The sequence below is a fragment of the Microcaecilia unicolor genome, chromosome 5 (genome assembly GCF_901765095.1).
Source record: "Microcaecilia unicolor chromosome 5, aMicUni1.1, whole genome shotgun sequence".
NCBI lineage: Eukaryota > Metazoa > Chordata > Amphibia > Gymnophiona > Siphonopidae > Microcaecilia > Microcaecilia unicolor.
In genome coordinates, this window is record NC_044035.1 from 124127709 (window position 1) to 124144307 (window position 16599).

The window sequence follows — 16599 nt, forward strand, 5'->3', positions numbered from 1 at the left end:
ATTCATAGTGCACTGTTCCCCCTGATATGCCAGGACACCAACCGGGCACCCTAGGGGGCACTTCAGTGGACTTCATAAATTGCTCCCAGGTGCATAGCTCCCTAACCTTGGGTGCTGAGCCCCCCAAGCCCCCCCCCAAAAAAAACCAACTCCCCACAACTGTACAACACTACCATAGCCCTAAGGTGTGAAGGGGGCACACTACCATAGCCCTAAGGGGTGAAGGGGGCACCTACATGTGGGTAAAGTGGGTTTCTGGTGGGTTTTGAAGGGCTCACATTTACTACCATAAGTGTAACAGGTAGGGGGGGATAGGCCTGGGTCCGCCTGCCTGAAGTGCACTGCACCCACTAAAACTGCTCCAGAGACCTGCATACTGCTGTCAGGGAGCTGGGTATGACATTTGAGGCTGGCATAGAGGTTGGAAAAATATTTTAAAAGTTTTTTTTTAGGGTGGGAGGGGGTTAGTGACCACTGGGGGAGTAAGGGGAGGTCATCCCCGATTCCCTCCGGTGGTCATCTAGTCAGTTCGGGCACCTTTTTGAGGCTTGGTCGCAAGAAAAAATGGACCAAGTAAAGTAGGCCAAGTGCTCATCAGGGACGCCTTTCTTTTTTCCATTATCGACCGAGGATGCCCATGTGCTAAGCACGCCCAAGTCCCACCTTCGCTAATCTTCTGACACGCCCCCGGGAACTTTGGTCGTCCCCATGACGGAAAGCAGTTGGGGGGCGCCCAAAATCAGCTTTCAATTATGCCGATTTGGGCGACCCTGGGAGAAGGACGCCCATCTCCCGATTTGTGTCGAAAGATGGGCACCCTTCTCTTTCGAAAATAAGCCTGAAAGTATAATAGTCTCTATCTATAATCAAGAATCACTATAAAGACTTCTTTACATATATATTCAAAGTTTAAAATGTCAATGCTTTATTTTTAATCTCATATATATATAATAGTTTTTTCACCCATTAATGTTCACAAAACGTTTTTACAAATCACCAAACTCTCAAATTACACGAAAAGAATGATTGTTCACCATTCTACACATTAAACCCTTTTACAAAATCCTATCTTGTTAATACTAGGTAAAACTCTGAAAAATTGGCACCAGAAAAATCAGCATTAAGTGCTATTCTATAAAGGGTACTCCAAATTGAGAGCCTCTTTTACAAAGCTGCGCTACCAATTCTTGGTGCGGCAAATGAGAGGAAGCTCATTCAATTTCTATGGGCTTCCTCTCATTTGCCGCACAGGAATTGCTAGCGTGGCTTTGTAAAAGAAGCCCTGAGTGCTTTTCATAGAATAGTGCTTAGAGCCGATTCCCATGCCTAAAGTTGAATGCCAGAATTTATGCCAGCTGAAACTTAGTTTAAATGCCAGCACCCAACTCGTGCAACGTTGAACATCAAAGATTAACTCAACAAGTGTTAACTTTTTCAATTATTTTCAATATGACCTCAGTAATGCAACTCATCAGTCTCTACTGACGAGCATTCCACATCATAATCGTCACTGGTCAATTTTATATCTTTACCTTAATAAATAAATTTCATTTCAGAACTTCATAGAAAAGAATACTCATATGAGTTAAAGAATGCATGGAAGACGATTGGGTCTGGCTGCATAAGGGGGTTCCTTGATACAGCAATTGCGAAACATGCACCATGTTGGAACAATATCCCCTAGCTGATTTCTTTTTTTAACTCAGATAAGTATTCCTTTCTTTGAAGTTCTGAAATTATTTATCAAGATAAATTGACCTGTGATGATTATGATGCGGAATGCTCGTCAGTAAAGACTGATGAGTTACATTACTGAGGTCATATTGAAAAAAATTGAAAAAGTTAACACTTTTTGAGTTAATCTTTGATGTTCAACGTTGACTAGTGAAGATTACGATGAGTGCACCAAATGTGATAAATATGTGCTTTTACTAAAGAAATTATAAAGATAAATAGACCATTTATCTCATAATTGTTCTCCTTGAAACACAGACCATGCTCTGTTGAGAAGCCCAATAAGCTGTTGGCTTTTCAAAGGTGCCCCTTTTACTTCTTCACACACAACCAGTCACGGGTTTTGCTGTCTAACTTCTTCAGGGACTCAGGTGCAAACACTCATAGGCGTTTGCAACATCAAAGCTCCCGGCAAAGTTCACAAGATACTGCGAAGTGCCATGTTTTCTTAGGACCACAGTTAGCCGGGAGCTTTGATCTCCGAGTTTGCCACCTGAGTCCCTCTTTATCTTCCTTACTTTCTCAACCCCATAATTCTGAACAGCTTCTGTATGATTTAGACTGTCACAGTCAACCCATTTCACCTTCCATTTGTAATTCTCTTTTTCTTAGAAAAATATACATGTAAAGGTTAGGGATACAATGTGATGAAATCTAAGACTACGTTTCAAGCTCTCTTACCTTACCAATGTCAGGAACTATTACATAGGGAAGTAAAACAAAATGCTCATAAAAAGTATTTATCTACTTATCTTTGTCTTTGCGAAGCCTGAAAAAAAGATAAAAGGGAATACATTAAATATAGACTACAGTAATGTACATATGGGAATTTCTTTACTGCATTTTGACAGCAAGCCATCTGATTAATCCCTGTTAGTCCATTTTTTGTTATAACCCATGCACTTTCATGTCCTAAGGATGTTGAAAAAGTGTAGTCCTTTACATGTTAAGGTCCTGTGGGATTGAAAAGGTCTAAATAACTGTTCATCAATGATTGGGGCTCTACAGTTATTCTTCTAAATCAGTATTTCTCAATCTTTTATTATTTATTTGTAGTACATTTCTGAGTTCGTTCAATCCTTATGGCACAGTGAGCCAGATTTTATGTGATCCTCAATTCCACTCACTCTTGCTGATGGAAGAACAGTAGCATTTTTTATCTGTGTACCTCTGCTGGCTTCAATCTGCTGCCTGAACCTAAGATTACAGGACCTCATGCTCTGATATCAGATCAAAACCAGGAGAGAAGGTATACGCACAGAAATTTTTGCTTTCTGCTTGCCAGTGAGAAGGAGGCAGGGAGGGTAAGATTTCCAGTTTTCTGCTGAGTTAATCTGAGACGTGTTCTCTATAATGCCAGTAAGGAATGAGCAGTTCTTTTTTTTGGGGGGGGGGGGGGGGGGGGGGGGGGGGGGGGAGGGGAGAATGGAGGAACTCCAGTGGACTGAGTCCAAGGAAAATTGTAGAATCTGCTCTCAAACTATTATTAAGAACACATTCTCTAAGTTTTGTTGGTTACTAGAGAATAACATGGGGACGGGGACCCGCAGTAACTGCGCGGACAGAGACAGGGACAGAACCTGTGGGGATGGGGAGGGGACAGAGCCTGAGGGGATGGGGTGGGGAGGGGGACTGAGCCTGTGGGGACGGGGGCAACTTTGTCCCCCGTGTCTGCTTTGAAGATTGTTAATAAACTGGACTGTTATTTATAGTTGAGTGATACAGACAACAATATTTTGATTTTTTTGAAAAACAAGCAAACATGCTGGCTACAACTAGCAAAGGTTGCATGGGGCATCCTGTACATTTCTGCTACCAGCACATCTTCTAAGAAGACATCTTCTAATGCAGAAAGGGCTGTGGAAGACAGGAGAGCTAGACTGAATCCTGAGATTGTTGATGACTTATTCATCCATAGATTACAAAATCATAACAGTGCTTCATAGGGCATATTTCTCTCCCCCTAGGGCATACAGAACAAGTTATATTTTTTACCCCTGGACATTTTAACAGGGTGGATTAGGATTCCTTGGGGTAGTAGAAATCAGCTATTGTTGGAGTTGGAAGGGTAGAGGGTGGTTGTGGGGGGGGGGGGGGGGGGATTATTATAGTTGCTCATTGTTATATTGTTTTCTGTTTGTGATTTATAAACAACAGTTGCACAGCATATTGTTTCTTTTTATACTTTAATATAAAATCATAAGTGTTTGAGGCTTCTGCAGATGAGGACAGAGCCCATGAGGATGATGGAGGGATGGGGACAGAACCTGTGGAGATGGGATGGGGATGGAGACAGAACCTGCGAGGATGGGGTGGGGATGGAGACAGAACCCATGGGGATGGGAACAGACTTTGTCCCTGTGTCATTCTCTATTGGTTACCAAAAAACAATTCTGAAAAGACTCAGGGCTGGTGGGTATATCATGCATACAAGAGAATTAAGAATACACCAGAAAAAGATTAATCAACATATAACATCCAACTGTTTCCAAATGTAAATTCTAAGTGGGCGTTGCACCCAGGTTAGAGATTTTGAATTGGGTTCCCAAACACCCAGTTTACTCTAGAAGTCATTTACAATTTGCCTTTTCTTTCCTTCTTTCCTCCTCACAACCAGCATCTACCCTCTCCCTCTTTCCCTCTCCTCTCTAGCATCTGCCTTCTCTTTTTCTCTTTTCTCCTCCAGTATAGGACATCTCTCTCTCTCTCTCTCTCTCTCTCTCTCTCTCTCTCTCTCTCTCTCTCTCTTCTCCCTTCTGCTCTGCCCTTCCCTTTATCAGCTCCCTCTTTTCATCAACCTGGATCTTTCACTCACACCTGCAGCAGCAAAAGAGAGTATAATGGCCTGCTGAGCCTCAGAGCAGATGTACATGCTGAAGACCCTCCTATGTTCTCTCTCCTTCCTTTGACCCTGACTTCCAGTTAGTAACAGGAAGCCTTCATGGAAAGAGGGTGTAATCACTCATTACATGGGGATTACTGAGTTTCCCTAGAGTCACTTGGGCGAGCAGGTGGGATGTCCCTGGGTAGGAGGAAGGCCCAGCCCAAGGGGTGTGTTCATACAATAAGTTGCTGCAAGAAATTATTCTAGTTTATGACTGACAGTTAATGTGGAGCTTGAAGGTAATAAAAGTTCCTGTTTTGGTTAAGCACATAGTCTTTGGTTACCTTTACCCCTGCCAAGATCCTAGGAGGAGAGGGGCTATCCTGGAAAGGCAGAATAAACTAAGTCTGCTATAAAGAGGAGTTCTTTATAAAGCAGAAACTGTGAGGGTGAACTCAGCCTGGGAGCTGTCACCTTTTCTACTTGTTTAGCCACATTAAGATCACCAGATATGATTATTCCCCAGTCCTTCACCCCCTGTACTGCATCTCTTTCCTCATGTTTTTGCAGCCCTGGGTGGGAGGAAGCCCAGCCCATGGAGAGTGGTTTGACATAGAATGCAAAGAATTAGCTCCCTGGTACTGAAGAGTGACAGAGGGGAAGAGTTGGGGAGGATCTAAAGATAGAGTTATACCCTTTTTTTTTTTGGGGGGGGGGGGGTGTCTTTGGTTGCTTGCAGGTCTGGAGTTGCCGTAACATCCCCTGTCATTGACCAGGAGGAGAGAGAGGGAGTCTTGAGAATTGAAGAGATCCATTAGCTATGAGAGGTAGGTTGCGGCTCCAATAAGTGGCAACCGGGAGACAGTGTACTACAGGTTGGTAGAAGAAGGCCCAGCCCAGGAGCAGGGGACCAGAGACAGGGAGATGCTCATCCTAGAACCAGGGTGAACCAAAGGTGCGGGTCACCAATGGAGAAGGGTCCGATCAAGGGAGGTCTGAGCCTGCAAAAGTGAATCAGTGTTAAGAAGAGGAGTACAGCCTTTGAGGATAAAATCTCTCTATAGGACGGGCATGTTTTTTTACTATCCAGAAAGGTCCCTTCATCAATATATTGGTATAACTCAGTCTGTTTATTCTTTCTATAGTATCCTGGAGGTGGGCTCGTATTCCTGGTGTTCTACAGCGTCTAGCGTTCACCTATTTCACTGTGGCTCTAATGCAAACTTGCTTCAGCAAAAAGAATATCCAAAAATATGAGGTGTGTTTAAGAATGGTTCACTATAATTAGCTTAATTGCTTGGTTCATGATCTCTGATTCCACATGTAAAGCAAGTATTACAAAATCGAATATGGTCTTATAGAATTACATAGGGGAATATTTGTATCCAGTATAAGCGTCAACAAGATAGGATGTTCTTATATTGACTGTTCATATTTTACTGCTTAAAGTACAGGTCCTCTGATAGAATTACTCCCTTATTGCAAATTAATTCCTATTTTAAGTGCATAGTGTGGAAAGAGGGAGGGAAGGGTCATAGACTGTAACTTACCATGTACTAACTCTTACTACAGTAGATATGGTTTCTTAATACCACCTCAATAGGTGGTGCTGTGCATCTATATTATCTGTGATTCACTTAATGCACAGTACAAGTTTTTTTCTTTACATTAATTGCATGAGCAGATGCTAGGAATGCCTCCAACAGTTAATGGAGAAGCTTAGCTTGGAAACTTCAAAATTATACAACACTTCAATAAAATGATCCCTATGTTACTGTGGTTCTTTGGGCTGGGCAAGGAGAGGGCACAAGCCATGCACTCCTCAGAGCATTCTCTAAAGTCTGTAATGACCTGTTCCTTGCCAAATCCAGAGGTTACTACTCCATCCTCATCCTCCTCGATCTATCCGCCGCTTTTGAAACTGTCAATCATGATTTACTTCTTACAACACTGTCCTCATTTGGGTTCCAGGGCTCTGTCCTCTCCTGGTTCTCCTCCTATCTCTCCCACCGCACCTTCAGAGTACACTCTCATGGATCTTCCTCCACCTCCATCCCGCTCTCTGTTGGAGTTCCCCAGGGATCTGTCCTTGGACCCCTTCTCTTTTCAATCTACACCTCTTCCCTGGGCTCACTGATCTCATCTCATGGTTTCCAGTATCATCTTTATGCTGATGACACCCAGCTGTACCTCTCCACACCAGACATCACCGCGGAGACCCAGGCCAAGGTATCGGCCTGCTTATCTAACATTGCTGCATGGATGTCCAACCACCACCTGAAACTGAACATGGCCAAGACCGAGCTTATCGTCTTTCCACCAAAACCCTCTTCTCCTCTTCCTCCGCTCTCGATCTCTGTTGCTAACACCCTCATCCTTCCTGTCTCATCCGCCCGCAACCATGGAGTCATCTTCAACTCCTCCCTCTCCTTCTCTGCGCATATCCAGCAGACAGCCAAGACCTGTCACTTCTTCCTCTTTAACAACAGCAAAATTTGCCCTCTCCTCTCTGAGCACACCACCCGAACTCTCATCCACGCTCTCATTACCTCTCGCCTGCACTACTGCAACCTACTCCTCACTGGCCTCCCACTTAACCACCTATCCCCCCCTTCAGTCCGTTCAGAACTCTGCTGCACGTATTATATTCCGCCTGAACCGATATACTCATATCACCCCTCTCCTCAGGTCACTTCACTGGCTTCCGATCAGATACCGCATACAGTTCAAGCTTCTCCTTCTCACCTACAAATGCACTCAGTCTGCAGCCCCTCATTACCTCTCTACCCTCATGTCCCCTTACATTCCTGCCCGAAACCTCCGCTCACAGGACAAATCCTTCCTCTCAGTACCCTTCTCCACCACCGCCAACTCCAGGCTCCGCCCATTCTGCCTTGCCTCACCCTATGCCTGGAATAAACTTCCTGAGCCCTTACACCAAGCCCCCTCCCTACCCATCTTCAAATCCTTGCTCAAAGCCCACCTCTTCAATGTTGCTTTCGACACCTAACCTTTATACCTTTCAGGAAATCTAGACTGCCCCAATTTGACTGCCCCCACTTGACTGACTGTACATTTGTCCATTAGATTGTAAGCTCTTTGAGCAGGGACTGTCCTTCTATGTTAAATTGTACAGTGCTGCGTAACCCTAGTAGCACTTTAGAAATGTTAAATAGTAGTAGTAGAGATGTAAATCCTCATGAATCAATAGAGAATGAGAGGTAGACCTTCCTGGGATTCCTTGTGGCTAAGCAAAGAGAGAGGCAAGCTTTTCTGTGGCTCATTAGGGAGGAGTGGGGAGAGATACAAGTCTTCCCAAGATTTCTTGGAAATATGCAGGTGCTTCTATTAAAAGCTGGTGTAAATATTGGCACCCAACAGATGGCAGTTAGGGGCTCATTCCATGAATCTGTGATGTGTAGATTATGCTAATGGAACAGCGCTGAGAAGTATAAAAAGAATGTTTATATAGTTATAATGGCTCTCATTATCTATGTGTCACATCATGCGTTTATTCCATACATTGTTCACTATTTATTTACTTTATCAATTTAGAAGATATACTTTCCTGCTTATAATTGAAATAGAAAAACGCCTATATTGTGACCCAAATCGGGAGATAGACGTTTATCTCACAAAAACGAATAAAGCGGTATAATCGAAAGCCGAATTTGGACGTTTTCAACTGCACTCCGTCGCGGATGCGGACAAAGTTGATGGGGGTGTGGTGAAGGCGGAACTGTGGCGTGGTTATCTGCCGATCAGAGATGGGCGCCTTTCGCTGATAATGGAAAAAAAATATGCGTTTTTAGCGAGAATTTAGGGCACTTTTCCTGGACCCTGTTTTTCCACGAATAAGGCCCCAAAAAGTGCCCTAAATGACCAGATGACCACTGGAGGGAATCGGGGATGACCTCCCCTGACTCCCCCAGTGGTCACAAACCCCCTCCCACCACAAAATATGCAGTTTCACAACTGTTTATTTTCACCCTCAAATGTCATACCCACCTCCCTGGCAGCAGTATGCAGGTCACTGGAGCAGTTATTAGGGGGTGCAGTGGACTTCAGGCAGGTGGACCCAGGCCCATCCCCCCCCCACCTGTTACACTTGTGCTGGTAAATGGGAGCCCTCCAAACCGCCCCCCAAACCCACTGTACCCACATGTTGGTGCCCCCCTTCACCCCTTAGGGCTATAGTAATGGTGTAGATTTGTGGGCAGTGGGTTTTGAGGGGGATTTGGGGGGCTCAACACACAAGGGAAGGGTGCTATGCACCTGGGAGCTGTTTTACCTTTTTTTTTTTTTTTTGTAAAAGTGCCCCCTAGGGTGCCCGGTTGGTGTCCTGGCATGTGAGGGGGACCAGTGCACTACGAATCCTGGCCCCTCCCACGAATAAATGTCTTGGAGTTATTCGTTTTTGAGCTGGGCGCTTTCATTTTCCATTATCGCTGAAAAACAAAAACGCCCAGCTCAAAAAAAGATAAACGTCCATGTTTTTCGAAAATACGGTTCGGTCCACCCCTTCACGGACCCATTCTCGGAGATAAACGCCCATGGAGATAGACGTTTCCGTTCGATTATGGCCCTTTTTATATGTTTATATCTGTTTACATCCATTTTTCATGTAGATTCACCAAGACCCCCCCTGAGGCAGGCCTTCGGGCCGAAACACGGCCGTGTCGGGTCGTTTTTACGTTTTCTCAATAAAGTATCTTTTTTTATCCTCCTTGGACTCACCTCACTGGTTTGTTTTGTTTCTCACGGCTTCGTGAGGTCCTTTTCCTCCTCTTTGTTTTTATTTTAACCTGCAGGATATCCATATATATGTCTTTTTTTTTACAAGTGTATTTGCACATATTCTTAATAAAATTACTCTCTTATAGTGCATGTAATAATTTTACTGAGATGCACAGTAATTTTTACAATATATTTTATTACAAAGGCTCCATAGTGCTGTGTTATATAACGGTATAATCCTTCTTAAAGTACAGCTTTATTGCTGAAAGTACTTTAGCTCCACAACCAGTCACCACTCAGCAATTATGTATACATATTACATGACAGGTATAAAAATGGTGTACTAATGATGGGCCTTTGTTTTGCTAGAGAAAAAGATATATGATCTTCCAAGGTGAATAATAAGTTATTGTGATTAGCAAGTTTTATTTCAATCCTTCTCTAGAACAATTCATTTGGTCATACTGATGACAAACAGCATGGCAGGAAAGGGGTTAAGTGATCGTCGTTCCATCAGTCAATGTATGCAATCTATCTAACCTGTCATGTGAATTCTCTAAGCACATCTTGATGTAAGTTTTGAATACTTTTGAAGTCCCCCGGTAGGCAACTTGAGATACCATGTTATTGGACCTTTCAAAGGATGCACTCTAGTCAAATCCTGGGGTTTGTTGCTGACTTGCACAAAATAGAAAGGCTTTAAATATTGATATCTGCATATAGTCACCCACCCAAGCATACTTTCCTGACAATATTTCTTTTCATCTGTTTAGACCAGTGATTGGTGGACCCCCATTAGAGATGTCGTCATCTACTGGCCCGAATGGATAATGATTACTGTGCTGGAGACAGTATGGCTGTGCTTAACCTTTCTTTTGCCAGTGCCTGGATGTCCCAGGTAAATTAGCCACTAAAAAGCCAGTCAGAATTAAGAACATATTTTTTAATTACGCAGGTAACTTTTAAAACTAAACAATGTTATTTTTTTTTAAAAATCATTCGTGCCATAAGCGTTGGTTATTTACAATAAAGAAATTTTTTGTTTCAAAGAACAAGGAAGGCCTTTCAGTTATCAGAAGTAAGTCACCCAACAGCTATTGCAAAACTAACTTTGGGGTCCTTTTACTAAAGTACATTAAGCAGGTGACACAGAAATTAGTTAATGCTAATGGTTGATGATTAAGCAATGGCATGACAGCACATGCCTTTCGTGAGTTAACTAACTGCATGTTGTTTTAGGGGACAGAACTGGGCAGGTTATGGTTAGAGAATGTACAATACTGTTAGCACATGGTACTTACTGCACGGGCCCCTTTTACGAAGCTATGGGAAAAGGGGGCTTGCGCTGGCATCAATACGTGTTTTTGAAGTGGACCAAGGCCCCTTTTAACTGCAGTGGGTAAAAGGCAGGTCTTTGTTTTTCTTAAGGAAATGGCTGTGCGGCTAGTGAAGCATTTGCCACACGGCCAATTCAGGGGGGGGGGGGGGGGAGCACTTACCACCACCCAATGAGGTGGCGGTAAGGGCTCCCACACTAACCCAGTGATAACTGGGTAGCACACGTACTGCCCAATTACTGCCGGATACACACTGGCGCTACAAAAATGAAAATATTTTTTTAGTGCTGGATATGACGCGTGCTGGGGGTGAGAGTTATTGCCAGGCTGCTGCTGTAGCCTGGAGGTACTTCCCTTTTAGCAAGCGGGTAACGCCTTTGTAAAAGGGCCCCATGTATGCAAATATATTTCAAAGATTCATTGTGGTGATCCTGAAAAGCCTCTAAGCTAAGTGTGCCTCCAGGACTGGTTGGAAACACTGCTCAAAGCCGTTATCAATTCTCTACCTTAAATTGATTAGGAGGAAATGATATACCCAAAATGGCCAATAGCTGTAACAAAGAATGTGAGATAGTGAAAAAAAAAAGATGAATGCAGAGGGTTTCCTTATTTCAGATTGTCCCTGACAGAGTATGATTGTCTAATTTTTCATTGTGAGAAGGCAAATAGAAAGCCATAAATCACAGTGAACAGGCTTTCTAATACCCTGTCTTCTCACTAACAGGACTTTGCAATTGGAAATGCCACACTATTCAACTCAGATTCCATGACATTGATATACAGTATGCATGTCTGTAGCCCAGTATTCCTCATCCCTCTACTAGAGGGAATGGGACGTGATATACTACCCCTCTCCTCAAGTCGCTTCACTGGCTCCCTATCCGCTTTCGCATCCTGTTCAAACTTCTTCTACTAACCTATAAATGTACTCACTCTGCTGCTCTCCAGTATCTCTCCACACTCGTCCTTCCCTACACCCCTTCCCATGCACTCCGCTCCATGGATAAATCCTTCTTATCTGTTCCCTTCTCCAATACTGCCAACTCCAGACTTTGCGCCTTCTGCCTCGATGCACCCTATGCCTGGAATAAACTTCCTGAGCCCCTACGTCTTGCCCCATCCTTGGCCACCTTTAAATCTAGACTGAAAGCCCACCTCTTTAACATTGTTTTTGACTCGTAACCACTTGTAACCACTCGCCTCCACCTCTCCTCCTTCCTGTACACATTAATTGATTTGATTTGCTTACTTTATTTTTTGTCTATTAGATTGTAAGCTCTTTGAGCAGGGACTGTCTTTCTTCTGTTTGTGCAGCGCTGCGTACGCCTTGTAGCGCTATAGAAATGCTAAATAGTAGTAGTAGTAGATTAACTACCTTTATATGGTTACAATCAAAGTGGTTTACATATTGTATACAAATACTTATTTTGTATGTGGGGCAATGGAGGATTAAGTGACTTGCAATTGGAATCAAGCCTAGTTCCCCAGGCTCAAAGTCTGCTGCACTAACCACTAGGCTACTCTGCCACTCCACCTAACCAGTCAGGTTTTAAGGATTGCCACAATGAATATGCATGAGATACTTTTGTATATATTGGTGATCCATTGTATGCAAATATGTCATGTATATTTATTGTGGTAATTCTGAAAACCCGAGAAGAAGGTTGAGAAACACTGCTGTAGATATTATGGATAGCTTGAGAGGAAAGATGGTTCTCATGTAGTCAATGATAACCTTAAGCAGCATTCCATCATCAAAAGTATAAGTAATTTTACATTGAAAATCAAAATAGAATCATATATAAATCTTAAATCTATGTGATGTAACAAGAATAATAACAATGCTACTAAAATAGTTACTATCTTTTATTCAAACAGGGGGTATATTTCAGAAGGATCTGACTTCCTAATTGTTCAAATACAAAAACAGTATCAAAAGCTAACTTTCTCCACATTGCTGCAATCAATATCAAGCATCAATAAAGAATGTGGATCATAAGTGGAATGAAGTAACTTCTTAGATTTGTAGCTTATATTTCTTGATTTATTTTACATAAAACTCAAATAGCAAAACCACAAAACCCAACTAAATACAAAGCAAGGGATGCCATCAGAACAACCCCCCCTCCCCCCCACAGAACCCAAAATACAAACTAGACACAGGAGACAGCATATCCTCAAGTTGAAATTTGACAGTAATTTCTCAAGGGAGACCAAATTTTCTCTTATCTACATACTGAGGGGTCCTTTTACTAAGTGGCGGTAAGCACTAATGCATGCTTTCTGTGTGCCAAAATGCAGGGTGTGCTCATGAGCTCAGCGGTAGTTCAGGCATCTGTGCATGCTTTTCTGGCACTAAAAAAGCCCAGTGCTAATTGGGTAATGTAGCTACATTGCCACATGCCAAACAATTAGCACTTTGTTAGTGCTTGAGCCTGTTCTGCCTTCCAAATAGGTGTCAGTAAGGGCTCATGTGCTAATGGCCATATGTTAATTGAGAAATTAGCACCTGGCCATTAATAAAAAAAAATGGAAATGTGGCCGCCATTTCACAGTTGCACTAAAAGTGGCCTCAGTGTGCGGAGAAAAAGTACCACTGAATATTGCCATTAAACAGTCAAACTCTACCCAGGAGGATAGGGGTGGACAGGGAGGGGGGGAGAGTGGGCAAAGCATGGCCCTAGTTGGCTAGCGGTGTTATTCATACCATTAACCGGCTAGCCCTATATATATTGACTGGACTGGAGGATTCTTTGGCCTGTATTATCATTATGTCAAGACAATAAAGTGTATGCCACTGCTTTTGCACTGTATCACTGGTGTGATATATTTTAAGTGCCCTGGGCAAAGCCTCTTGCAACCCAACTGATCTGTCATAAGATATATACAGCAACAACTCAACGCTACACACAAATATTACTACTACTATTTCTTCTTATTTCTATAGTGCTACTAGACATATGCAGCACAGTACACAAACATGTAAGAAACAGTTCTTGTACAACACAGCTTACAATCTATTCATATTGTGCAAGACTAGATTCAGTAAATGCTGCCTACATTTGAACGCTGAAAAAAATGACTGCTGAGCACAATTCTATCAATGGCATTCCGAGTTGGGCACTGTTTAGAGAACAGTGCTTAGCGCCAGGATCTGCACCAATTTTGGGTGTGAGGATTTATACAAACTAAACCTGGTGTAAATCATCATGCATACATTGGGTGCAAATCCCCAAAATTCTACAGTACTGTGTGCATCTTTAGTGAATGCCCCTGACCCACCCATGTCTCTCCCATGGCCACAGCCCCTTTTAAGTTGCATGCTAAAAATTTAATGCACACATCTTTATAGAATAGCACCTAGCAAGATGCGCACGTAAATTCAAAGCATTTTCATTTTACACTCAATTATTAGAGCTAATTACTGAATTAAGTTCTGTGCGCAAATTTTGAGCACCATTTACATAATTTGGGGAACACATTTCTTAAGTCTACCTCTGCAAGTCAATAGGCATGTGTTAAATTTTCTTTAACAGTTTGTTGAAAAATTCTTATTAAAGCTGCCACTAGGATATCTACCAGAAACACTTAATACATTTTATTTTCTCTCCACAGAGGTTACCTGGGCCCTGGAGGGATAGGAGATGATGGAAAATACCCAAATTGTACCGGAGGAGCTGCAGGATACATTGATAAGTATCTGCTTGGATCTAATCATGTCTACCAATACCCTACCTGCAAGGTAATCATACAAGTACATTTTAACTCTTACAATTTGCATTTTTAGGGAGAGCAAATGTAAATGCCATTTTCACAGGCATTACCTGAGGAAACTGGCTTTTTCAAGTATAATCCATACTGTATGCAGATAAATGTATCTGCAGAGTGTCATTTCAGGAGCTTTCTTAATCATTATGGACCCCTTTTACAAAGCCGTGCTAAAAAGTGGCCTTAGCTCACTGTTACGCTGGTAACCCTTAGCCCTTAGCTCACCCTTACGCTAAAATGTGGCCTTTGCTCACTCTTACACTAGTCGCCCTTAGCCCTTAGTTCACCCTTATGGTAAAAAGTGGCCTTAGCTCACTCTTACACTGGTCACCATTAGCCCTTAGCTCACCCTTACGCTGGTCTTTCCATACTGGGACAGACTGAAGATCCATCAAGTCCAGTATCCTGTTTCCAACTGTAGCCAATCCAGGTCACAAGTACCTAGCAAGATCCTAAAAGAGTAAAAGAAATTTTATGCTGCTTATCCTAGAAATAAGCAGTGGATTTTCCCACATGGTAAGGCCATATTTAGCACTGCAGTAAAATACTACCACTAATCTAATATAATAAAACGCACCCTCAACGTTCTGAGGACAACGTTCTGAAGTCACTCAGACTCCCAGACGGTTCGTAAGTTCGTGGTGGTGAAGCCACTGACCAAGACTCGCTGCCCCGCCCTCGCGTCAAACATCAAGGCGTCGAGGGCGGGGAAAAATAAACGGATCGCGAGGGCAGAAAAAAAAACAAACAAACTGATCGCACCCACGCACGGTGCGTTTCAGTATATTAGATTTACCTCCATGGTGGCGGTTCCGGCAGCGCAGCGTCACGGAAGGAGGCGGCGCTCCCGACGTCTGTAGCCTTCCCTTCGCTGTGTTCCGCCTTCTTCTGACGTCAATGATGACGTCAGAAGAAGGCGGAACACAGCGAAGGGAAGGCTAGACGTCGGAAACGCCGCCCCCTTCCCTGACGCTGCGCTGCCGAAACCGCCACCACGGAGGTAAATTAAAAAAAAAAAAAAAAAAAAGGGATGTTGGAGGGATAGAAGAGGGTGGGCAGCAAAGTTGAACACTGGGAGCAGGAAGGCAGGAGAAAAACAACAGCATGGATGCGAAGAGGGGGGGGGGAAACAAGAGGGCGGGCCAGGCTGGGACATGGGAGAGAGAGGAGCATGGATGCGAGGGGGGGTCATGGAAGGAAGAGAGGGGAATTGCAGGAAAAGGAAGAATGGAGGGGGTAGGGGACAGAGGAGCATGGATGGCCATGGATTGAGAGGGCAGGCCTCAGGCAGAGAGGGGAATTGCTGGATAGGGATGAATGGAGGGGCCAGGTGACAGAGGAGCATGGATTGGAAGGGCAGGACTCAGGAAGAGGGGAATTGATGGATAGGGATGAATGAAGGGGACAGATGGGCATGGATGGATATGGATTGCAGGGCAGGCCTCAGGCAGAGAGGGGAAATGCTGGAAAGGGAAAAATGGAGGGGCCAGGTGACAGAGGAGCATGGATTGGAAGGGCAGGACTCAGGAAGAGGGGAATTGATGGATAGGGATGAATGGAGGGGACAGATGGGCATGGATGGATATGGATTGCAGGGCAGGCCTCAGGCAGAGAGGGGAAATGCTGGAAAGGGAAAAATGGAGGGGCCAGGTGACAGAGGAGCATGGATGGGCATGGATTGGAAGGGCAGGACTCAGGGAGAGGGGAATTGCTGGATAGGGATGAATGGAGGGGACAGATGGGCATGGATGGATATGGATTGCAGGGCAGGCCTCAGGCAGAGAGGGGAAATGCTGGATAGGGAAAAATGGAGGGGCCAGGTGACAGAGGAGCATGGATGGCCATGGATTGGAAGGGCAGGACTCAGGGAGAGGGGAATTGATGGATAGGGATGAATGGAGGGGACAGATGGGCATGGATGGATATGGATTGCAGGGCAGGCCTCAGGCAGAGAGGGGAAATGCTGGATAGGGAAAAATGGAGGGGCCAGGTGACAGAGGAGCATGGATGGGCATGGATTGGAAGGGCAGGACTCAGGGAGAGGGGAATTGCTGGATAGGGATGAATGGAGGGGACAGATGGGCATGGATGGATATGGATTGCAGGGCAGGCCTCAGGGAGAGAGGGCAATTGCTGGATAGGGAAAAATAGAGGGGCCAGGTGACAGAGGAGCATGGATGGGCATGGATTGGAAGGGCA

At 44.0% G+C, this 16599-nt stretch overlaps 1 protein-coding gene across 1 annotated transcript in view; it reads left to right on the forward strand.

The window, feature by feature from the left end:
- LOC115471277 (heparan-alpha-glucosaminide N-acetyltransferase-like) overlaps positions 1 to 16599 on the forward strand; it is a 278605-nt gene that overhangs the window by 144419 nt on the left and 117587 nt on the right. Inside the window, exons 6-8 of the mRNA XM_030204977.1 lie at positions 5704 to 5816; positions 10069 to 10193; positions 14248 to 14374. Of these exons, the coding sequence (XP_030060837.1) occupies positions 5704 to 5816; positions 10069 to 10193; positions 14248 to 14374 (365 nt within the window). The remainder of the gene's footprint in view (positions 1 to 5703; positions 5817 to 10068; positions 10194 to 14247; positions 14375 to 16599) is intronic.